We start from the raw sequence: 24,613 nt of genomic DNA on the forward strand, positions 1-24,613 counted from the left end.
TTTATGTTGGAAAGCTAGCTAACGAGATAGCTAAAGCTAGGCTTTAAGTTCTGTGTACGTGAGAGACACTACGAGGTCTGAAAATACCTCCCAGTTTTTCTGCGATGACGTTTACAAAGCTGAGCCTGTTTAATATTTGGATGAAAAAATAAACTTGTATGCAGATGATGCAGCACTTTTAAATGTTCCTGTGACCCCTCAGTTACTTCCAGTGACTACTTTGAGGAAAGAGAGGCCAGTTTATCTGCATTTATCCTTCAGTAGTTTACAACAGCTCACTGAGATTAAGAACAAGAAAAAAAAATTTATCTGACGTCTCGATCACTGGTTTCGTTTTGCTGCTGCCTTAGATCTTAGTTCAAGCATAAAACTGCATGGATTCTGTTTTTTGATATAAAATGATTGTGTCTTAAGTCTAGTCTTTTTAAGTCTTTTTCAATCTGTACAGCTCTTGTGCCACATATTATAATAAATGACAATAGTAAAATGCAAGTTGTCTAAGGAGCTTGGGAAAAAAAGCGTCTGGACTTCTTTAAGTTGCAACTTAAAGAAGTCCAGACGCTTTTTTTCCCAAGCTCCTTAGACTGCGATGACCTGGATGACTGAGAACCTTCACAGACATAAAATGCAAGTTATAACATTTTTAATAGACACAAAACATTGTATGGCTGGTGTCTCTTTTCCTTGAAAATGAGAGTTTCTAACGTTTTTACTGTTACATTGCTCCCTTCCACTGAGCCTTTACAGGATGAAGTAACTTTGTTACTTTGTTTCTGGCCGTGGAGGCCAATAACGGTTGGCTGTCCTCTCCTTTAGCGCCACCCTCAGGTCAGACATTTTTATCTCACTACAGACAACAGCTAAGGCATCACCTTGTCTCCATCGCATTTGCAGGTGTCGCTGGTGAGGCTGCACAGGTTACCTTGAAACTTGATCGACACACGGCTGTGTGAAAACTCCTGACAGCCCTGCCAGTAACCAGCAGTGGTTGAATACTTAGTGATTTATCAGATAAATCCTCGTTTTGTCGGGTTTCCTGTGTCAAACCAGGTCAAAGGAAATATGCTGACAGCTCTGATAGAAATTCTCTCAGCTCAAACCTCAGGGTAGACCACAATCAAAGCTACACCAAACAGCTCCGCTGTGATGTCACTGCAGGGGGTGGAGCCACGGCAGGAGCTTCTGTGAGAACCTAATATGGAAAAAGGAAACATACAATACTGAAACATGGGGGCTAACTGAACTATGAATGCATTCAAACCTGCAGCTCTTTCCATGCTAGACACAGATGAAATGCATTGTTCTGATTGGCTGATTACACACATGCAGCTGTTTCTGTTTCTTACTGGTGGATTTTCTTTATTTGACACTTTAAGAATATGTCACTGGTTTCATTAGATTGGGATCCATGAATATGTAAGATTTCCCCTCATTTTTTTTCTCTGTAATGGAAAATCTCTCTTTTTTTACCTTCACAGAGAAAGTGAAACATTAGTTCTACCTCCACCATACAACGTTTTGACATCTCCTATGAAATAGTAGACATGTCTATCTAATAGTCTCTAATTTGTTCATGTAAATGGAGAGTCCTCGTCATATTTTTATATTTATTTCCCCATACCTCTACACAATCAGTTAAATACAATACTGAGAATTATGATCTAGAACCTGTTTGATTTTGTTCATGATTGAGAGGTTAACTGAAGTGATAAGAGCTAGCTTTTGAACACTTGAGTTTGTACACAACTGGTTTAATTGTCACGTATTAGTCCTAATAATTTAGTCTCCTTTACTATTTTAGTTTGTTCATTTTCTACCTGTGTTTGTATCCCATCATTCACTTTATACTCACCAAATATCATTGCTTTTATTCCCAGAAAGAATATATTAGTACCATTTCAGCAAATAATATTAAATTTGATCATTTAGAAATCTTGAACATCTCATTAATATATGTTCACACCAAGGGCGTAGATTTGGTTGTGGCATTGATGGGGACGGATGATTCAACCATCGAACCCTGCCCCGTTTCTTATTTTTTCCTGTTTGTTTTTGCTTCTTGATAAAAAAGGAGAAATATACTTGCCTACATATGCTATTCTACATGCTTTTAAACCGTTTAAAATTACAATTCATAGTTTTATATGTGAATTATATAATGTTAAATTACTATTAAACAAATGACTGACTAAGTATTTCAGGCTTTAGTTTACTTCAGCCATATTACATATCAATCAGGTATCATACAAAAGTAAAAATAGCTTCAAATACAGTCATGACAATAAAAGAATATGACTTTAAGGACTTAACAACATTACTTCAGTTACACCAACATCTCTGACACATCAGCACTAAGGAAACACTGAATGACCTGCTGGTTTTTGTCCATAAAACTACTCGTCTAAGATGACCACAAAGTAACAGATCTCTTAGCAACATTATGCAACATTTTAGGCACTGTTGCCCTGATCAAGTCAGTGAGCTGGGATGTTTTACTCTAAACATGAATTACTGTTACAGCAACAGACATGGACTATACGTCAGCTTGATAATCTGTTGTTAGAATTTATTTAATATTACTTTCTACACCAGGATCCTTTTCCACGCAGCTGACGCTGGTAACTGTGCAGGGGCGGATCTAGGAAAGTTTAGCCAGGGGGGCCGATAGAGCATGAACAGGGAAAAGGCGGCACAAAGACATACTTTTCTTTCTTGTTCTCATTTAAAATGTCTAGCTTTTAATAAATAATTATCTGAATCTTACAACCAAAGTTTTAATTTGATGTAAAATGTATAGAAGTCCATTACTGTATATAGTAACTGTTAAGTCTGATATACCCTAGTAAGCTATAGTACTTTTTCCTTTGGGAAGATACCATCTGTGCAGTCTGCAGTTCTGTAGAAGAAAGATGTTAAATCTATTTAATTATTCTTGAAAAATAATTTATTTCTGTGCATTTTTTTCACACTGCATCAAATTAAAGTTGATTACGTCGATTAAGCATCATGAGGTGGGGGGTGGTTCCCTTTTTTTTTTCACTGGGAGTTTTAGAGCCCTATTAGTTAGGTTGCTTAATATTTCTGCTAAGTACTCTTTAAAATACCAGAATAGGGAGGATGGAGTAGGTTTAAGTTTATTAGATTGATCAGTGTTGCTGAACTATGAAATATTTTGGGTGCAGTGTATTTTTACATACATGTATAACAGAATAGCGTTAGTGGGGGTTTTTTTTTAACTTGAGTATGAACCTATACAAAAAGCAGCAAGATATTAAAAAAAAACAGTTTTATTGATTAAAAAACACTATATCGGATTCATATCGGTATCTCACATTAAAAAAAGTGGTATCGTGCCATCTCTAATATATATGTATGTAAGTATATATACACATACACACACATATATACATATACACATACATATTCCATCACTGAAAAAAGGAAATTGGGTGGTTGTTACATTTACAAAAGCCTAGCTTGTTTGCAAAACATGTTTCTATGGTGAACGTAGTGAAATCATCTAAGGTCTGAATGAAATTCAACAGATTAATTTGTTCTTGTTGAGATGACATGAAACAATCCTGTCAGAGAGATTACTTGACTGGACTCACAAAGTTCATAAGATCACACAAGATTTCAAAGCACAGGAAATGCACGAGTCAGAAGAAGCATAAAAGCATACGCACACCACGTGTAGGCTGTTGCAATATATTGTGGTTTAACCTGTCAAGGACAAAAAAATGTAAAGAAAATTCTGCATCAAGCCTTGTAATCATAGCTTTCCTACTTTTGTGAGGTCTGTATCGACAGCTCAGTGGTGCATTGGTTAGCATTGTTACATCACAGCAAGAAGGTCGTTGGTTCAAGTCCGCAGTCTGGTTAGTTTGCAGTGGGTTCTCTCTGGTTTCCTCCCACAGTTTAAAGTGTTGCATTTATTAGGCCTAGGTTAACTGGTAATTATAAGTGAACATTATGTAATATGAAGACAACATGCAGTATTTAAGTGACCAAGTAGTACTGGGGTAAAAAGGTATTTAATCAATCTGGAGAAAATCATAATATTCAAAGAGCTCAACTTACTTCATCTAAACATGTTTAATCACATTTTATCAACACAAAATTCACACGTTTATTGAATATGAATAAGTTGTGTTGATTTAACTCAGTTGTTTAAGTTGCTGCCAACGTGACTTAAACAACACTTTTTTCAGTATACCCAATTCTCCAAACTTCACAAACTGTTGTTCTTGATAAATGTATTTATTCACTTCCTTAAATGGACGACTGTAATTCATTATTATCAGGATGTCCTAAAAACCCCTGAAAAGCCTTCAGCTGATCCAAAATGCTGCAGCAAGAGTCCTGACAGGGACTAGAAAGAGAGAGCAGATTTCTCCTGTTTTGGCTTCCTGTTAAATCCAGAATTCAAAATCCTGCTCCTCACATACAAGGTCTTAAATAATCAGGCCCCATCTTATCTTAATGACCTTGTAGTACCATATCAGCCTATTAGAGCACTTCGCTCTCGCTCTGCAGGCCTACTTGTTGTTCCTAGAGTATTTAAAAGTAGAATGGGAGGCAGAGCCTTTGTACTGTAAAACTGTCTGTTTCGATAAAGCTTTTTCTTAGAGCTGAACAGCCATTAGTTATGTTGCAAAAGAGTGTTTCTTCTCCAGTCTTGTGTTCCCACTTCCCGCATTAGATTTGTGGAAGCGTGGATTTGGCACACTACTTTAAAGTGGGAGAAAAGCATTTCAACAAAAGCTCCTGTTTGACATTCACGGGGAGATATTTGACTATTTTTGCACAGGTGATTTCTCTCAAATGACTGTACAGTTGTGGCAGATGTTACTTGGTTGAAGTTGGTTGAATTGGCAGCCTAAATGGCAGCACTGAGGATTAAAATACCACAGCATGATAATGATGTCATGGGCGCAAACCTCCCTCGTTGCTTTGATGCTGGTTGTAGAATGAGTTAGTGTCAGCAGGCGTCTGAGGTCAAAGTGACTTCTCATATTATTGCAAACAAATTTCAGAAAAATACCAGAATACCAAAAACATAATAGAGGCCCAAAGCATCACAGCTGCTGCAGACACAGTGCATATTACCTGCCAAGGATTCCCCTCTGATCTACGTGTTCCTCCCTCTGCTAGGTTACATTCACCCCCAATAGGGATAGACATGGACACCCCCATCCCCAAATTTTTATCTTTGAAACAGATCAAACTGTTTTCCATCTCTGAGCTCTTCTCTAATTGTTCTGTAATGTGCGCCCTCCTCTTGCCCTCTAACTAAGCAACTTAGGACTCAGCAGCTCACTCTGCACCTGGATACACTCTGGCGACAGTGAGAAGGAAAAACTCCCTTTTAACAGGAAGAAACCTCCAGCAGAACCAGGCTCAGGGAGGGGCGGGGCCATCTGCTGTGATTGGTTGGGGTGAGACAAGGAAGACAGGATAAAGACATGCTGTGGAAGAGAGACAGAGATTAATAACAGATATGATTTAATGCAGAGAGGTCTGTTAATACATAGTGAGTGAGAAAGGTGACTGGAAAGGAAAAACTCAATGCATCATGGGAATCCCCGGCAGCCTACGTCTATTGCAGCATAACTAAGGGAGGATCTAGGGTCACCTGGTCCAGCCCTAACTATATGCTTTAGCAAAAAGGAAAGTTTTATGCCTAATCTTAAAAGTAGCTAGGACAGCCACTGATGTTTCTTCATTAGTGACAGTTTTCTTGCGTCCACATTTTGGCAAATCCAACACTGAACCAGTTTCACGAAACTTAGCAAGCAGTTTGCTAACTGTAGCATGGAGATGGGTGGTCTCGTAGGGTGTCTTGCATTGAAATCTGCTGCAATGACCCGGTTACTGCGTTCACCAGATATCAACACAATTTCGATCCGCTCCTCACGTGTTAACCTCTTCGACATGTCAATGGCTGTGAACAAATAGAAACTTGTAAATAACAACTTGTATCCAAGATGGCCGACTTCTAAATGGCCACCATGGTCACCACCCATCTTGAGGAGTTTGCCCCTCACATATACTAATGTGCCACAAACAGGACTTTAATATCACCAACCATTCCCATGTTGTTACGGTGTATCCATATAAATGGCCCACCCTGTATATTTTATCCCTGCACAGTTGGTGTGGAGCACCCACAATTACGTCGTGCATGTACAAGAACAATAAAGCGCTATTCTACTCTGTTCTACTCTTCCTCTATTAGCTCCAAACATCAGTGCAGGTTTATGCTTTCTGTAGATCCACAAAGACACAGAGTGAAGCTCTTTCTGACCTTCTCTATACTCCACCAAACATGCAGACATCAGTAATAATAATATTCATACTCTAACAGTGGCGTATGGCACCACCCTGTTCAGGTGTAGAACAATAACACGTTTTGAAAGTGCACAAGAAACGAGAAAAAAGCAGGAAGAATGCAGTTTTTTTTAATATGATCCGTGTTTCCTGGTCGATCATTAGAGGAAGACGAGCACTTTGATCAGTCTTTACTAATCTGACCTCGTGCTACTGACGCACTGAGGCTCCACGACGTCTTCCGGGAATGGGGACAGTATTTTCAGTAGGCAGCAGTTTCATGTGCGTTGATCTCTATGGTTAGGTCAGCAGTGTTACTATGGAGATGAAACCACTTTCATAACAGAGAAACACGAAGTTAAACCTGAAGTTTCCTCCAGAAGCTGAAAGTCCTCAGGACTGCGGTACCCTTGTGGTTAACCTGTGTTACTGCAGCGTCTGCGGTTTCTGCTGATTTCTTCGATCTTCTCTCACCGTAGATTCACGTTGCTGTGTTTTTACCATAACAGATGCATTTGGTCACCAGAACAAGGAGAGGCATCACTGTTTGAGTCAATTTCAGACTAATGAATGACTCATTTAATTGTTGCGTGGGAGGTGCTACAGTCATTTAATCAAAGATTAATGGTCATGTAGGTGTGATTGTGGACGTCATACTGGTGCTGGTTTGTTTTATCTCTTCTGCAGAGCGTGCAGAGCATCTGTTTATTATCCTGTTTAAATATCAGGTGAACTGAAGTAGCAGCATGTCACTGAGAAACGCCGCCCGGCAGCTTTTCACTCATCGCAAAGCGATTTTATGGAAAATCTAACGATTATGACTTTGCTGCAGTTTTTCAGAGGGTTGAATTTGATGAGCTGGTCCTCCTTGGTGAAAACATGGTTCATGTGTTAAACATAAAACATCTGGCACAGCTGTGCCGGCCTGCACAGTCAATCATGATGAGAGTTTTTAAGAGGACCCAAATGCAGGACACCAGGACATGGAGTGAAATATATTATTGCTATTATGATTATGTTTATGATTGTTATTATCATTGTTGTTGTTGTTATTAATGAAAAACATAAAACCGACAAGTTTACAAAATAAGAAGAAAAAAAATGAAAACGACACACAAAAAAAATTCCACTCGTACTGATCAGCAAATTTTCAGCAGATGAGTTTTTTTCTGCAGTAATTTAATAATTCAGGTTACACCACAAACATTTAGCCCAGATTCTCTAAGGAAGTCAGTCAGTACATCAGCCCCCTCGCCAATAACATCAAATCAAAAGACTTTGGTATCATTTTTGATCAGCACCTGAAACTTGCATCAAAGGTTACCCAGTCTTTTTTCCTTCATCCGAGAAATATTGAAAAAATCAAACCTTTACTGTCAGTTAACCTCTTAAATTTTAGTCCAATCCTTGCATCCCGTCACTGACTTCCAGTGAGATTAGAAGATTAGATTAGAATTCTGTTCTTAACATGTGAGGCTCTGCATGGACAGGCCCTGCTCACACTGCAGAGCTCCTAACCTTCTGTGATTTTGGAGGTTGTTACGTCCAAACTGTGGAACAGCCTTCCTCGGTCAATCAGGTAGGCTTTATTTGTTATTTGCTATTTGCTGAAAAAGTCATTTTTAGCCATAGTTTGAAACCATGCATGTGTGTGTGTGCGTGCGTGCGTGTAATGAATTATGTGTGTCTTTATTTGAACTGCGAAGTGCTTTTCAACTCTGTGTTTGGAAAAGTGCCATAAAAATAAGTTATTATTGGTTAATATTATCATTTTTGGTTTGGAGCTGTGGAAGGACAAAAGCTTCAAGCCTTTAAAGAACATCTGTCAACATCAGTACAGGTTAAATAATCATTGGGCCACTTTTAAATACCAAGCTTTTAAATCAAATTAAAAACATGAAGGTGTGTATTTTTTATGAACATCAGGGTTTACAAAAGATATAAAATATTTTTTTTAAATCCTCCAATTTTAATCGTTAAGTTTTTCTCTTTATCTTGACCAATGTACAGAATTTTAATTAATTAATTATGAAGGACAAATGCACATTTCACAAATTGAAAAATGAAGTCTGGACATAATGTGTAGACTCTCAGCTTTCATATGAGCGTATCCACATTCAAATTGGATGAAGAGTTTAAGAGTTTCAGGTCGTTAACATGTGCCACACTCTTTCTATAGGGACCAAAAGTAATTGGACGATTAACTCAAAGGGTGTTTCATGGGCAATTCCTTTGTTATGTCATTATCAAAGGCCTGGAGTTGATTTGAGGTGTGGTTGCATCTGGGAGATTTTGTATGAACAGATGACATGTGGTCAGAGGAGCTCTCCATGCAGGTGAAACAAGCCAACCTGCAAAAACAGACAAAAACATCTGAGAAATGGCCACAATATTAGGAGTGGCAAAACCTACAGTTTGGTACATCCTGAGAAAGAAAGAAAGTACTGGTGACCTAAAAAGACCTGGATGACCACAGAAGACAACAGTGGTGGATGATCGCAGAATCATTTCCATGCTACAGAAGGCAGCTCATGACCCAAAGCACATCACATCATCTGTAAAACACGGCACAGGCAGTGTGATGGCTTGGGCGTGCAAAGCTGCCAGTGACACTGGGACACTAGTGTTTATGATATTGTGACACAGGACAGAATGAAGTCTGAGGTGTTCAGAGACAAACTGTCAAATACAGTCAAATTGGGCAGTTTCATAAAACTGATGAACAATGACGCAGAACATACAGCCAAAGCAACCCAGGAGTTTATTAAAGCAAAGAAGTTGAATATTCACAAATGGCCAAGTCAGTTACCTGATCTTGATCTGAACACGCATTTCACTTGTTGAAGACTGAGCTTCAGACAGAAAGGCCCACAAACAGACGGTTGCAGTAAAGGCCTGGCAGAGCGTTAAAAAGGAGGAAACCAGCATGTGGCGATGTCCACGAGTTTAAGACTTCAGGTTGTCATTACCACAAAGAGTTTGCAACCAAGTATTAGAAATGAACGTTTCATTTTCACTTATTTAATTTGTCCAATTGCTTTTGGGCCCTGAAACGAAGTGATTTACTTTAGCTCCCTCACATTTTTTATTTCAACCCACCAAATTAAAGCTAAGAGTCTGCATTTCAGCTACATCTGAGTTGTTCCGCTGGGGTACTGTACGGAACCAAAATTAGAAAAAAGTCTCTGTCCAAATGCTTATGGACCTTACTGTATCTTATCTTATATACTGAAATAATCAGAGCCTTTTTTCCCACCGCGATGATTAAACACCCAACTTTAGCTTTACAGAATAAACAGATACGGTGATTATCAAAGAGGAAACAGATATTTAGATCAGATGTTTTGCTGATGTGCTGACAGTAAAAGATGCAGATAAAGACGAGATAAACTGGAATGATCCCACGCGGGGAGCTGAATTCTCATGGTAGATGATGGATCGAACAGATAAGAAACTACTAACGAAACAACATCGTAAAATTCAGGGCAGCGTGCACTTTGAAGACACTTTTGGGGGGATTTTATGCCTTTTATTTCAGAGGAAAGAGTCAGCAGGAGATAAAGAACAAAGGACTCCTGAATGACACCACAGGACTGCAGACCTCGACACAAAGCCAACCAAGTCTTCTACGTATCTGTAAAGCAAACCTTCTTCCAAACTTTCTTTGTCGGCCAACCTCTGGAAGCACGATGAGAAGCAGCGCGAATGTGGAAAAGCAGCTTCTGAACGACATTGCTTCTTATTTTTTATTACAAATCAGAAGTTCAGAAAGCACATCGCAGCCTCGCACAAGTTTTATGTCCACGGACACAACTTTCCCAGTTTTCTAACCTTCCTGAACACCATTTGTCATCTCTCCGTTCTCACATGTGATGATTTCATTATTTAACAAGGACCAGAAACACTTCTGGAAGCTGGAGGGACCTTATCAAATAGAATAAACTTGGTTAGATTTAGGTTAGATAAATGTTGCAGATATGAAACCTGCTTCCTGTTGAGATACATCAGTTGCAAAAGCAGTGCATGAACACAATCAGATAATTTTTTTTGATCAATTTCGATCGATCAGGATAAAGATAAGTGTGCTGGAGCAGAGCGGCGTGTTGGTCAGGGTTGGAAGCTCTGAACCTTCTGCTTGCAGCTCTGCAGGTTTCACCTCGCGCTCTAAAGACATGCTCACTAACGATCGTAAACTGGCTGTAGGTGCGTCTGTCTCCAGGTGTTTGAGATCTTTTGCTCTCTGTCAGCTGGGAGAACTTTCCCCACCACCATGATCGTAGGTGAGGAAAATGGATGGAGCTGTTGTCCAAACAAATTACTTCAGGACGTCTCTGATCGCGAATGCTTCTTAAAATTGAACATATGTAGTTTCTGCTCAGGTAGACAGCATGGAGAACACCTACATTCTTAGCAGGAAGACCAGAGTTTGCTGTGCCTGAAGGAAATGACCAAATAAAGAAATCAGTGATGATGTCAGATCATCAGAGAGAAGCTGAGCGTACACTTATTAACACATTTAATGCAAACCGTGGACACTATATTACAGAAAATAAAAAAAGTAGAATCTGTTGTCATTAAAACAAATTCTGTTCTTTAAATTAATGCGACCAAACCTGCCACACTGAAAATAAAATTCAGCTTCTGCTGTTTTACACGTTTTTCCTGTTTTTCTGTCACAGATGTTATCAGTGCAGCAAACGTGTTCTTTTCATCTGACAGACCGCCTGTCAGGCTTTCATCGTGTGATTCAGATGGTCTGCAGAGATAACAGGAATCTCCCGTTTTGTTTCTTGAGCTGTTATCATCTCAGAGATCAGGCGTGATCACATCTGATCAGCATAAATTGTGCTGATCTGAGAGCAGTCGCACACAGACGCTGGACAGGACCAGAGCAACATCATGAAGCTGCTGAGGCACGGCGTCTACACTCTGCTGGTGAGCATCGGCTTTGTTCACTCTGATCATCTGTTTACTGCGACTGAAAGATGAAAAGCCAGATTATATTAGTCTGCTGGAAATTACATGCAAGAAATTACTCACGGCTGATAGTCGCAAAGGTTAGATTGGGGATGACTGGTGAGAAGTTCCAGCGCAAAGCAAATTTAGCAGTTTGACTGTGAAATTGATCAGACTGGAAGAACCAGCAGCGGCTGAAAGGTTTTACTGGGTTCATTTAATGGATGGACATGAAAAGTGTCGCAAACAGAAACTAGTTCCAAGCAGTCTTTTAGAGATGTCGTTAGCTGGCCTAGAAGAGTCAGGTGTGCAGCGCAGGTGTCAAGCTTTCCAGAACTGGACCCAGCGCGGGTCTTTAGGCAGGTGAGTAAATTTAAACTGGTCAGAAAACGCTTTTAATAAAGTAATGTTTTACTTCACGTTTCCAGATAATCTCCTGTACGGCTCACCGGGTTTATAATAATTATAATCTGTGTGGCTAACATAATATTTAATCAACTATAACAGTTTTTGGTATTTTTACCTAATAGTTACACAGTCATGACGCGTAATAGTTCATCCCGTCCTAAAACTCTCCGTGAAATCGTCCTCCTGCAGACACTCTGTGTTTATTTATATTTAAAACTGAGTTTTGTGTCGGCTGCTGCTGTTTAATGGACTATCATGTCTTTTTTTGTGCTTATCATGGTTCTTATTCGACCCTGTAGATTTGAAATTTAAACCCTGTTAAAACAGCGTTTAGAGTGATGAAGTTTGTCGTTGCTTAAATTGTCATCATCTCACTAAAAAGTATAATAAAATAACCTTTAAGGAACGGTTATAGACTCTCAGCAGCGCGCTCAGGTTAACAGATGCTGATGGAGGCTCGAAGCATGTCAGGTTTGGGATTTGATTTCCAGCTTTTTCTGAAGAGTCCACAGAATCTCCTTTAAAACAGTCCAACCCAGCATTTCCATCCAGCTTCAGGGTGACGCTCCTCTGGGCAACACCATGGATTAAATCCGGATAGACTTAATTAAAAAGAGCTTGTTTGTGTTGATAGTACATCTATAATTGTTGTTCTCACATTTTCACTCTGGATTTGAACTTTGTTCTCTGTGTGAGTCTATCGGTCTGTCTCATCACTGCCGAGCAGTTTTGGTCCACTCTCGGTAACAGCGTTGCTTCAGTTCATCGAGGTTTGCACCATTCGTTCATGCACAGCTCTCTGGACTCTGCACCACTGCAGCAGTTTGATTCTTTTCTTTTTCAGCCATGCATCTTCATGGAGCTCTTGGGTTTGAGCTCAGGGTGAATTTGCTGGTATGTCTGCTCCTGGGGAGATTGTGGCATTGAGTGTGTTAACATATACACCTGTATATAGAAGTGGTCCCTCGGGTCATTAATCGGTTAATGAAGGGCATTTGATTGGCTGATACTTACCCTCCGCTTCACGTGGAAGCAGTGAGAGAGGACTGTCTTTTTCACACGTATGGACTTTGAGGAATAAACGCTCTAACAGTCTTTAAAAGGCAGAGTTTAAAACTGTGAAACAAATAATTCTAGTTTTAGTATTTTAAGCTTCTAGTACAGACTAAAAACTTACTGAGAAACTTGCACAGATGAGCTTCACTAAGAGTTTCTAAGAGGTTCGTACTCTTCATACTAGATTAAAAGTTGAAACCACTGAACGATGTTTCAAACAGGCTGAGGATGCTCAGAAAGCTCTGGAATACATATATGTATGCAGAAAAAATGTAAAAATGGTTGAAATAGTTGCATTTAGTAAAACCCAAGATTGTAACTTGTTGGTAATCTTGTATATTCAGGTATGTTGCAGTGCATTGTGGGTCGCTCACTCCGAGGTTGAAACTGAATCTGCAGCTGAATGTGACACCATGCTGACGTTCTCCTCTGAGATCACCAGCTTGACTGAAGGAAACGGGGACATCCACAGCAGATCTCTGTCTCCGTGGAACTGGACGTGAGTAAACTCATGAATGAATTTGTGAATAAATGACTGAATGAGTAAAAACAGAAGCAACTCTGATAAATGTCTAATTTCACTTGTTGCTGTGTTTGTTGACTCAGGCCAAACACGGACAGAAACCGAATCCCCAGGACGCTCTGGGAGGCCGAGTGCAGTACCAGCTTTTGTTCCAGTCCCATCCCAGGACAGAAGGACCAACACAACCTGAACTCAGTCCCCGTCTACCAGGACATTCTGGTCCTGACCTCACACAATGGCCGGCGCTGCTACAAAGCATCGTTCCGCTCTGTGGCGGTCGGCTGCACCTGTGTTCGAGCCGAGACCGATCAGAAGTGAAGCCCAGGAAACAGAAATGTTTCGAAATAAAAGGAGCTAAAAAATAAGTTAATTGAAACCTGGTCATTTCATTCTTGCTGTTGTATTTATTTAAAAACTGCACAGTGCGTGTTAACATCAGATGTGCCAGATTTGAATCAGCTCTTCATTTTTATCTATAATCTCTGTGCAGGTAACATAAAAAACACACAAACAAATAAAAACTACGTGGAGTAAAAAATGATGACAAGTCTGGTTTGCTTGAGATCAGCTTTCATTGTATGTGCAGCGTCGATCTGAGAAGTGCCAAAATAGTTACTCCCCTTTACTGACCTCACATTTTACTCACATTTGGTTCGCCTATCAGGCCCCTCGCTGTCTACTCTAGCAGCAGCTCTAACACCAATCCCCCTAATAAATCAACTGAAAGTATTGGGGAAAGTCTATATAAAACTTTATACATAAAACTGCCATGTTTTTTAAATGATCGAAGCTTAAGAGATTGCCTTTATCGATTTTTTTCCCGGAAATGGCCTGATGTGCTTGGATTTGTGTAAATTAAATTTTAAATTGTTGTTGAAATTTTCAGTCATACTGTTACACCCGAGCCCAAAGTGAGTCAAAGTTAACTGAACTTGTTTACAGCGTCATTAGTTGTTTCATAAACATCACACTGTAACGTCGGGTTGTGTTTAGTGGTTGAGAGGAAGGGGCAAAACACTTAGCAGGATAGTCGAAAGAATACACACTCACGCTGGCTTTGGGAATTCCACAGCATGTTCTTTAATACACGTTCCCTTCGTCAACCATATAAGCCCGGTTGAACGGCTGCAGCTTAACAAACAGAGTAGTGGCGCATACGGATGACAACATTAACCCTCGACTTGGGTTGTCTTAAAGAGACACCACACCATTGTGACTGTTACAACACGGATGATCTGATATCGTCGTGTTGGTGTTGTTCCCAGATCATCATGAAAATGTTGTTCCAGGTTCAACATTGCATGTGACCAATCACATTGTTGTGACGTTATTCTTTTGCGCGCCAAGCCATACGTGCATTTATGAAATTCCAATGTTGCAAGGACAATATCAGTTCTGCTTACCGTTTATTAAAGGGTTAGGGTTAGGGTTAGGGTCAGGGTCCGTTGATCGGCGGACAGAGGCGGTTTCTCGCAGCTTAAGTACAGTTTTTTGTTTTACGGCGTTTTTTTCCCGAAGTCGCAAAAGTATGACGTCACAACATTCTGATTGGTCACTTGCAATGTTGATCCTGGAACAACATTTAGTATGATGATCTGGGAACAACACCAACACGACGATATCAGATCGTGCGTTACAACACACTGTTCAATAATTAGTCAAATTAATGATTTTGAAGTCACTCTTGAACCTGAGTCAGTGCCTCTGTAAGACATAAGAATGTGTGATTTTGAGCGTGTCATTGTGTGAAGACTACTGCATCATCTGCGTACATTGGAATATTAATATTTAGATACATGTTAATATGAAGTGCAAAGAAAAGTAGTCCGAGCAAAGAGCCTTGTGGAATCCCTGCAGAGTGAATATATGCACATTGCGTTCTCTGTGATAGAGAAATCCACAGAACAGCTTCAGTTCAGATAAAACTCGGTGTTTGATTGTGTGAAATGCTGTTTTCAAGTCTGGGTTTGGATGATTACTCGTTTTTGTTCAAGCACAAAATAACATTTTAATGTATTTTGTACAGTGAAAGACATGACTTCATTTGACAGTAACATTACAGGAACAGTCTTGATCTCTGAATGATGGCGTGTGAATATAACCAAACAAATCAAACACAAAACAAATTAAACATGTAGTTGTGGACTTGCAGTTCTCTCACCATCCACCAGTGGGCGTAGCAGAACTGCTTTTCTCCTCTTTTTAAAACATAATTCTTCTACAAAGCTTGTTACCTTTTACAGTTTTGTTTTGGCCAACATTCTTAAATATTTTATCATCTTACATTTTTATTATTTTAGAAGAGAATAAAATAGAATAGAATAGTTTTCATTTAGAATTTGGAAATATACCGGTAACTAAAATAACAAGAGAAAAACAAAACTTGAAGTTTACAGTTTTGCTTTGCTTTGTCTCTTTATTTTTTTTTTGTTGAATTAGTCTCCAAATTTACCATCATGTGCACTGGACGAATTAGAAAAGTTCCTAATCTTTCCTTTTATTAATCTGACGTATTTAGAGAATAAATGTGACGTTACTGTGTAGAGGATTTGGTGGTGTATTGGCATGCACACTGCAGCGAAGTGTGCATTACTGCTGAGTCTCATGATGTCTGAAATCCTCTGCAGAGAAAAACTTGTTCAGACTGAAATCAGCTCTAATTAGCTGAAAACAAGAACACATTGTGGAGTGTGTGTGTGTGTGTGTGTGTGTGTGTGTGTGTGTGTGTGTGTGTGTGTGTGTGTGTGTGTGTGTGTGTGATTTGAACACTGACAGCAGGCCCAAAGACCCGAACAGAAAACAATAGAGGTGAGTAGAAAATAAGTTGTGGAGCGTAGCAGCGAGCAGCTCACATCCAGGAGACGCTCAGGTAGGTTTGATTTCCTTCTTGTCCTTCAGATTCTGTGACCTCTGACCTTTGTACAGAGATGATTGAAGCTTAAGTGTTTCCAAAGAAAAAAGGCATTTGAAGCATCTTTAAGCCAAAGTTTGTTGAAGCTGAACAAGCTCCAATCAAAGCTGTTGGACTGCTTTTAACTCAATCTATTTGCCACCTATCTGTACATTTATTTCCCTCTCATGCACAGCGGGGTAAAATAAGTACTGAATACCAATACCAATACCAATTCTCAAAGTAAATAAATTTTTAAGCTGCTATTGATGTGAAACAATGCAGTACACAGATGCAAAGAATTCAAACTTTCTAATGGTGTATTAATTAGAAAAACATAGGGAAAAAGTATTGAACACGTTTACTGAAATGTATTTAATACTTCGTGCAAAAGCCTGTATTGGTGATGACAGCTTCAAAACAACTCCTGCACAGAGAAACTAGTCTCACGCATTGCTCAGGTGTGATTTTGGTCCATTGTTCCACACAAACAGTCTTCAAATCCTGAAGGTTCTGTCGACCCCGTTATGAACTTTAGATCTCTCCATAGGTTTTCATTTGGATTCAGGTCAGCTGATTGGCTGGTTCATTCTAACAGGTTTATTTTCTTTCTCTGAAAGCAGCTGAGAGAATCCTTGGCTGTGGGATCATCGTCCTGCTGAAACGTCCACCCTCGTTTCATCTTCATCATCCTGGCAGATGGCAGCAGATTTTTATCCTGAATGTCTCTGTACATCTTTCCATTCATCCTTCCTTCATTTATATGAAGTACCGTATTTACTGCACTATAAGGCGCACTTAAAATCCTTCAATTTTCTCAAAAATCAACAGTGCACCTTATAATCCGGTGCACCTTATGTATGAACTGGTTGTGCTTATTGACCTCAAACTGATTTTATGTGCTACACGGCGCTCAAAAATCTGTCAAAAAATGATTTAGTGCGACTTTGGTAAGCTACGAAGCTGCTAAGCTTGATGGATTGTTGGAGCATTACGGTACTGTAGTCAGGAGCTTCGCGGAGTAATCGGGGTCCAAAACTCCGTCTACTTCAGGTACCAAAGTCAAACGAACACTGAGAGTTAAAAACGGTCTAAATTCTTTCTTCTTTAATAAAATGATCAGTGTTGCTGCTTTACCAGGTGTAACAATTAAGTTTAACATCCAGGCATCCATAAAAACAGGATTTATTAAATGTAACGGAGTTAGTTAGGAGTTAGCAGGAAGTTAGCTCGCTAGCTTCCACCTAAACTTGATATAGCATGTTCTGACTGAGAGATTTCTGAAACAATTCAAACGTACAGCTCTGCTATCACTTCCAACATAAATGAAAACAGAAAACTAAACAGCAGTGATGTTTGTAGGGTTACTGAAGTTGGGCTAGCTGGTATATAATGATGTGCTACGTGATTGCTTACGTGATTGCTAGCGACACAGCTATGTTAGCATAACATAAACGCAGTGAAGCTGGAGGATGAACGCTAATTTTTTTCCACCTGATAAAAATTAACGTGAGGGTTCCCGATGGTTAGGGACAAATGCCAAACTTCAGTCAGGAGAACAACTGAGATAATCCATCCACAATACGAGGTTAGTCATTAATATACTGCAACAACATGGGAATAGAGCAGCTGTGAGAGAATTCAACATTAATGAATCAATGTTACGGAAGTGGAGGAAGCAAGAAGAATGAGTTGAGTAAAGTTTGACTTAGTTTTGTTTGGATTAATGTGCTTTGTGCTCCAAAAAATATATTATGCTGAAAAACAGCCCTGCGCCACAATGTTTCCACTTCCAGACTTGACTGTTGGTGTTTTTGGGGTGATATGCTGTGCTTATTGTTCTCCAAACATGGTGTTTTGATGTATTTTGGCATCCAAAGAGTTCCATTTCGGTCTCAGCTAATCAGACTATATTCTCCCTCTGTTTCACAGGCTTGTCTAAATGTTGTTCAGCAACCCTTAAACGCTCTTCAACACGCTTTTTCTTTAGCAATGGACTCTTGCATGGTGAACGTCCATACAGGCCATGGTAGTTAAGTGCATAACTTGTTTTCTTTGAAACAACTGAACTTGTTGATTCCAGGTCTTTCTGTAGCTCTCCACAAGTGCCAAGTATCCAATGCCATCAGTATGTTTTACAAAAATACGGTTGTGAAAGTGTTGAGAGAGCTCACTGGTTTTATCCATCACGAGATGTTTACTTGTGTGACACCTAGGTGATGAGACACCATTTTTATAGGCCATCAGTTGGGACTGAACCAGCTGATATTAATTTGCAGTAATTACTGATTTTCTGAAGCTGATGCCATTTCCATGCCTTTTTGAACCTCCTTTTCTTCATGTGTTCAATACTTTTTCCCTGGGTGATCGTGGCTCAAGAGTTGGGAGTTCGCCTTGTAATCGGAAGGTTGCCGGTTCGAGCCCCGGCTTGGACAGTCTCGGTCGTTGTGTCCTTGGGCACTTCACCCGTTGCCTACTGGTGGCGCCAGTGTCCGGCAGCCTCGCCTCTGTCAGTGCGCCCCAGGGCGGCTGTAGCTACAATGTAGCTGCCATCACCAATGGGTGGACGACTGGATATGTAAAGCGCTTTGGGGTCCTTAGGGACTAGTAAAGCGCTTTACAAATACAGGCCATTTTGCATTATTACACATAAATTAGTTTATGGACATCTGTGGTTTGATTTATTTGTATGTGTGCATTGGATGGGTTGTTACCTACAGCTGGTGTGAATTTCATGTTAACATCACCTTTAGAAATGTATTTATTTAGAAAATTAGAGTTTTAAAATAAATTACTTCAGAGCATTTTACTGGTATATTCATGGTAGAAATTTGTTTGATAAAGTACAAATATTTGACATTTTAATAACAAATATCTCTGCTGAATTACAGTCATTTCCCAGCATTAAACTTTTATTTTACATTTTATAATCTGGAATTCCCAACAGATAAAAGCATAACAAGGATATAAGCTTTACAGCTAATACTCTCAGCTTTTTGGCTTCCAAATAAATTTATAATTTAATTTACTGAAGTGTGATTTTCATTTTGTAGGGGTAATCAAATCAAACAGAACAGAATCTTCTTATCATTTCCTCCTCATCCAGCTGGGTCATCTCCCATCATGCCTCAGGTGTCGTTTGCCCATCCCTCGCTCTGTCTTAACTTCCTCCCTCTACTGCACCGCCTCCTCCCATCCAACCCCCCTACCGTCCGAGACGTGGATGTTCCCCCTCTGTTTCGGGAGCGCTTCATCCTGACGGGGTACCGTCCCACGGGCATGTCGTGGCGGTGTTACGCCCTCAGCTTGTTCCAGATCCACAATGAGACGCTGAATGTGTGGAGCCACCTGCTGGCTGCCGCCTTCGTGGTGCTCAGGTTCATGGTGTTCGCCATCATGCGAGGAGGGGTAGGATATTTACAGATGCTCTGATCTTCTGCTGCATGATGACATTCTGTTTGACTTCCTGTTGTCTGACCTTTGACCTATTAAGGGAATCCTGGGTTTCCGACTGCAGGGTCCTGAAGGTGAAGGTTTTTCTGTGGATGCCTCCTCTCTACCTCTGGTCCTCTATGTTCTTTCTGCAGTCACATACCTCAGCTGCAGGTGAGTGATTCATTCTTTAGTCACCAACGATAACAAAGTCTTCCTATATATTTGATTTGGGAATGATGTTTGAAGTTTAATGTAAACATTTTAAATATTGCAGCTTTAACTAACATCGTGTTACCTCCTGCAGTGCTGCCGCTCACCTGCTGCAGTCCCACTCAGAGCAGGCGCATTACTCACTATTCTTCCTGGACTATGTGGGCGTGGCCGTCTATCAGTATGGCTGCGCTCTGGCTCTCTGCCTGTACAGCTCCAACACTGCCTGGAGACAAAGCATGCTGGGACAGGTTTGTTTACAGATATTGAACTATGGTAATATTTGATGGCTGATTGTTGGACGTCTGCAATGTTGGTTGATTTTTTGGACGGCCTGGTAGTTTTCTGGTAAGGTAGTGGAAATTTAGTCTTGACTGACTGACTGGATGGAGGCAGGAGGTTGGACAGTTGGATGTTACATGTTGGATAGTCTGACAGTGTTATGTTTGGGTATTTTCACTGAATGATAGATGGCTGGATTCTGTGATGGTTGGGTGGTTGCGTGAGTGTCTGCTGTTTTGATGTGTTTCTCCATGCTGGCTCTGGTTCTCCAGTATCTGCCCATGAGGGAAGAGGCTCATTTCCACATGCATCATCCAGCAGTGATCCAGTGGCAATCAGCAGGCTGGCATTTAAGACCAGCTCACCCTTTGTCTCATTGCCAGTCCGTCAGCTACGGCTGTAACTTGGCTCTTCCATCTCTTGTTATTTGCCTCGTTGAATTCTAACTGCTGTTTCCTTGTGTGTCCAGTTTGTTTTTGCCGTTCCTGGAACTAAACTCCGCTGCAGCTTTCATTACTTGTCACTTTCTTCAACCGTTAACAAGACAATTGGAAGATTTTTGCACAACTTTCGGAGCCAACTGGAAACTTTCATGGACTGAATATACTTATAACTCACTTCTCTCTTCTGCTATAGGTCTCTTGCCTTTTGAAGCCTCTCTAGGGTACCAACCCCCTCTTTTTCTACAGATGGAGCCTGATCTTGCGGTGCCCTCAGTTTGCTCCAGTCCACTGTGCCCGTCTGCTAGTAACTGCTAGTCTATTGTCCCTTGAGTCTGCTTTCATGTCCACTTCCACATATCAGCCTTTCACCCCCTGACAGTTAGATGACTGTATTGTATATGGATAGTTGGATGGTTTGATAGTATAACCATTGGATGTTTGGATACTGTGATTGTTGGACAGTTGGATTGTTGTATTTTGGATAGATGGATTGTAGGACAGTGTAATACCTTAATGGTCTGAAAGCTGGATGTTTGGATATTGATATGGTTGTATTTTTGGGGAGCAGGCTGACTGGCTAGTTGGATACATGGACTGCAAGATGGTGTGATGGTCAAACAGTTAGACGAGTTGATACTAGGTAGTTGGATGTTGAATACTGGTATGTTTGTATGGTTGGAGAACTTGATGGTTGGATAGTTGGGTAGTTAGAATTTTAATAGTGTGAAAGTTGCACAGTTTAGTGATTCGATGTTGGATGACTGGATGGTTGGATAGTTTAATAAATGGAGTCCTGGACGGTTTAATGGTTGGGAATTTGGTTCATTTGATTGTTGGATGTTGCATTATTGAATCACTGGATATTGTTATGGCTGTATATCCAGTGATGCAACTGGATATACCTCCCAACTGGAGCTAGGAGGTTGAATAGTTTGACTCATGGACTGTTAAATAGTGTGATGAGTGGACAGTTTAGTGACTGGGTGTTGGATGACTGGATGGTTTGTAAATGATATTGGTAAACAATTTGATAATTGGATATTGGATTGTTGGACGGGTATAGCTGTATGGTTGGAGATCTGGGTGGTTGGACAGTTTAATGATTGGATGTTGGACAGCTGAATACTGTGACTGTTGGATATTGGAAAGTGGGGTGATTAGATGACTGAATAGTGTGAATGTTGGACTGATGAACCCAGTGCAGGCTGGACAGGTTTGTTCATGGATGGACAATTTGGATGTTTTGTAGTTGGCTTATTTAATGGTTTGATGATTACTTTGTGGACAGTTGGATTTCTTATTGCAATGATGCCTGGATGTTCAGATGGAAGGGAAAACATGGTTAGAAAGGTTTGTGTTTGAGTCTTCCGTCCCATCGGTATGTTCAGATGTCCTGATCAGGTTTTTGGATTTCAGGTCTTCCTCCCAGCAGCTGCCCTCCTTGCGTGGCTCTCGTGCACCGCCTGCTGCTATGCAAAACTTCGTTTCCGCCGTCCATACCCCCTTCACAGGAAGCTCTGCCAGCTGATCCCAATGGGTGTGGCCTACCTAGTGGACATCAGCCCTGTTGCCCACCGTCTTGCCACCCACAGCTGGACAGGCAGCCCTGCACTACCATTGCACTTCTTGCAGGTAGTTCCTTTTACTTATTTCTTTAGTCATGGATTTATTAGACCTAACAGTTATATTTATTACTAGTTAGTAATTTTGGGTAAAAATATTGCACAAATTGTTCTTATTTGTATATTTTTGTGCTACTGTCAAAAAGCTTTCTGTCATTTTTCCACCAGGTGGTGCTGTTTATGCTGTCCGCCTTCTTCTTCTCTTGCCCCGTTCCTGAGCGCTTCTACCCCGGCCGCTTTGACATCGTCGGCCACGGACACCAGCTCTTCCACATCTTGCTGTCACTCTGCACACTGGCCCAGCAGGAAGCGCTGTTCCACGACTTCCTATGGCGGCGGCCGGCGATGGTCAGAGAGTTTGGAGAGGAGCGCCTCCTGCTGGCTTGCGCCTCCTTTCCCTGCCTGACGTTGTGTTGCGCCTTGACAGCCCTCGCCATGAGGAGGCAGGCTCAGGCACAGCTGATGAAAGAGCAACGATAGAAGAGGAAAAAGTTTGTGTACAGGAAGTCTCTTCTTCTTCTGAGGGACTGACTCTGCAGTGGAAGCATTTCTTTACTTTTGTTGGTTTGGGTTGTTTGTTAGCATCAGATGATAGTGATGCAGACCATCATATTCCTACACCGAACTTCTGGTTCTTCTGGTTTCTCTTTTTTACATTTTACTAAACAACGACTAAAATCAAGTGACCATTTAACATTATGGGACCAGTTTTTAATTTCTGTTTGCATATTCAATAAAGTAATATTGTCTATAGTTTGTACGTTTATCTGTTAGCTGAACACTGTTGCCTCACTGAGCTCCAGGTTGGGGCCTTGATTGAAAATAAATCTAAAACCTGTATTTAATAAGATAAGATAACCTTTATTAGTCCCACACGTGGGAAATTTGTTTTGTTACAGCAGAAAGTAATAATAATAATGGATTGCATTTATGTAGCGCTTTTCAGGACCCCTCAAAGCGCTTTACAATACCACTATTCATTCACTCTCACACACTAGTGGAAGCTATAGTTGTAGCCACAGCTGCCCTGGGGCAGACTGACAGAGGCGAGGCTGCCATATCGCACCATCGGCCCCTCTGGCCATCACCAGTAGGCGGTAGGGAAGTGTGTTGCCCGAGGACACAACGACCGAGGCTGAGCCGGGGCTCGAACCGGCAACCTTCCGATTACAAGACGAACTCCCAAATCTTGAGCCACGATCGCCCTCCAAAGTGGACAGTGCAAAGTTATATAGCAAAAATTAGAAACACTGGAATAGAATAAGAATAAGATACTATATACAATAGATTAAAATAATAAGATAATAAAATACTAAGATAACCGTTGACTGTTCTTCCTTTAACAACAGTCTGTAAGCATTTGGGAACCAAGGGTTTACATTTCTGTAGTTTTGTTGTAGTTTTTGCCAAAGGATTCTCATTCTTGCTTGTTTTAGGACTTGAGCCACATGTTTTTAGTGGTTGATGGTCTGGAGAACTTTCAGTTTAGCAGGCAGATTTTTTTTTCCTGCATACCCGTGCAGTTTGTGTCGGCGTAAAGGACGGTGATAGGTTTGTAGCATAAACCTATTTGCTGGAACGTTAAGGACAATTTAATTACACAGCAAAGCAAGACACGAGTAGGCAAAGTTCTTTATGGTTCTCATGCACGGGAGAGAACTGGACAAACGCCGTTCCTTCACTTGACCCCAGGTGCTCTCATCCGCTCCCCCGTAACACTGCTCTTTTATTGAGGTTACATGAATATACATAGGTTCATTAACATATGACGTCTACATACACACAAAGAGTACCTTACCTGTGCGTTGTGTAAGTGTGTGTGTGGTCAGAGTGTGACCCCATAAATGACTTCCCTAACCCTGCTGGTTTGGAAGTCCAACAGTTCGTCTAAACAAAAGGCACTTAGCCTAAAACAGATATAGACATGTTTATCCTTCCATAAAACAATAAGAGAAGGTACGACCTCTCCCATGCTCCCAGGATGTGGGTGTGAATGCCAGAACACTCTGGAATGCACACCAAGCCTTTGCAGACTATTAAGGATCACACATCCTATCACTACACAATCGATTATGCACCTCTAAGCATATATAGTTAAAAATTTCTAAGCATAAATGACAATAAACAATACAAATCTAACAGACGGTTTCTGTAGTACCTCTAAAATTTACAGCCTGTCGATTTGTATGAACAATCATTGAACAACCTACAACCAACTTGTAGGTTGGTTTTTAATATATCTGTTATTAAAAACCAACCTACCAACACCCCATATTTTACTAAAGCTGATTCTCCCTTTATCTATCAAAATGAAATTTTAGCTGACATTTTACAGTAACTACAGGGTTTCTATGGACTTTAACACCACAATGCACGTATGACAACATCCAGACAGGAAGCTGAATGCAGACTGCGATAGAGAAAAAATAATGTGAATTCACTTTATGTGTCCTTTAAC

At 40.5% G+C, this 24,613-nt stretch overlaps 2 protein-coding genes across 3 annotated transcripts; both read left to right on the forward strand.

The window, feature by feature from the left end:
• The first annotated feature begins 11,229 nt into the window (after positions 1-11,229).
• il17a/f2 (interleukin 17a/f2) lies at positions 11,230-13,591 on the forward strand. 2 transcript variants are annotated; one of them, XM_086298157.1, is made up of 3 exons: positions 11,230-11,265; positions 13,095-13,249; positions 13,357-13,591. In XM_086298157.1, exons 1-3 carry the CDS (start codon positions 11,230-11,232, stop codon positions 13,589-13,591), a joined length of 426 nt encoding a protein of 141 aa, XP_086154283.1. The 2 variants fall into 2 exon arrangements, with proteins under 2 accessions (XP_086154283.1, XP_086154289.1); XM_086298163.1 differs by lacking the exon at positions 11,230-11,265 and having other exon boundaries at positions 13,020-13,249.
• A 5,277-nt stretch (positions 13,592-18,868) lies between these two features.
• LOC147338483 (membrane progestin receptor beta-like) lies at positions 18,869-22,887 on the forward strand. Its single transcript, XM_086298176.1, has 5 exons — positions 18,869-19,571; positions 19,657-19,769; positions 19,903-20,059; positions 21,950-22,165; positions 22,324-22,887. The coding sequence occupies exons 1-5, from the start codon at positions 19,287-19,289 to the stop codon at positions 22,633-22,635; spliced, it is 1,083 nt and encodes a 360-aa protein (XP_086154302.1). The 5' UTR covers positions 18,869-19,286; the 3' UTR covers positions 22,636-22,887.
• The last annotated feature ends 1,726 nt before the right edge of the window (positions 22,888-24,613 follow it).

Source organism: Aulonocara sp. 'chitande type north' Nkhata Bay, linkage group LG1, assembly GCF_057382095.1.
Source record: "Aulonocara sp. 'chitande type north' Nkhata Bay isolate Kocher_YH1m ecotype deep benthic linkage group LG1, A_spYH_male_GT1.1, whole genome shotgun sequence".
Classification (NCBI taxonomy): domain Eukaryota; kingdom Metazoa; phylum Chordata; class Actinopteri; order Cichliformes; family Cichlidae; genus Aulonocara; species Aulonocara sp. 'chitande type north' Nkhata Bay.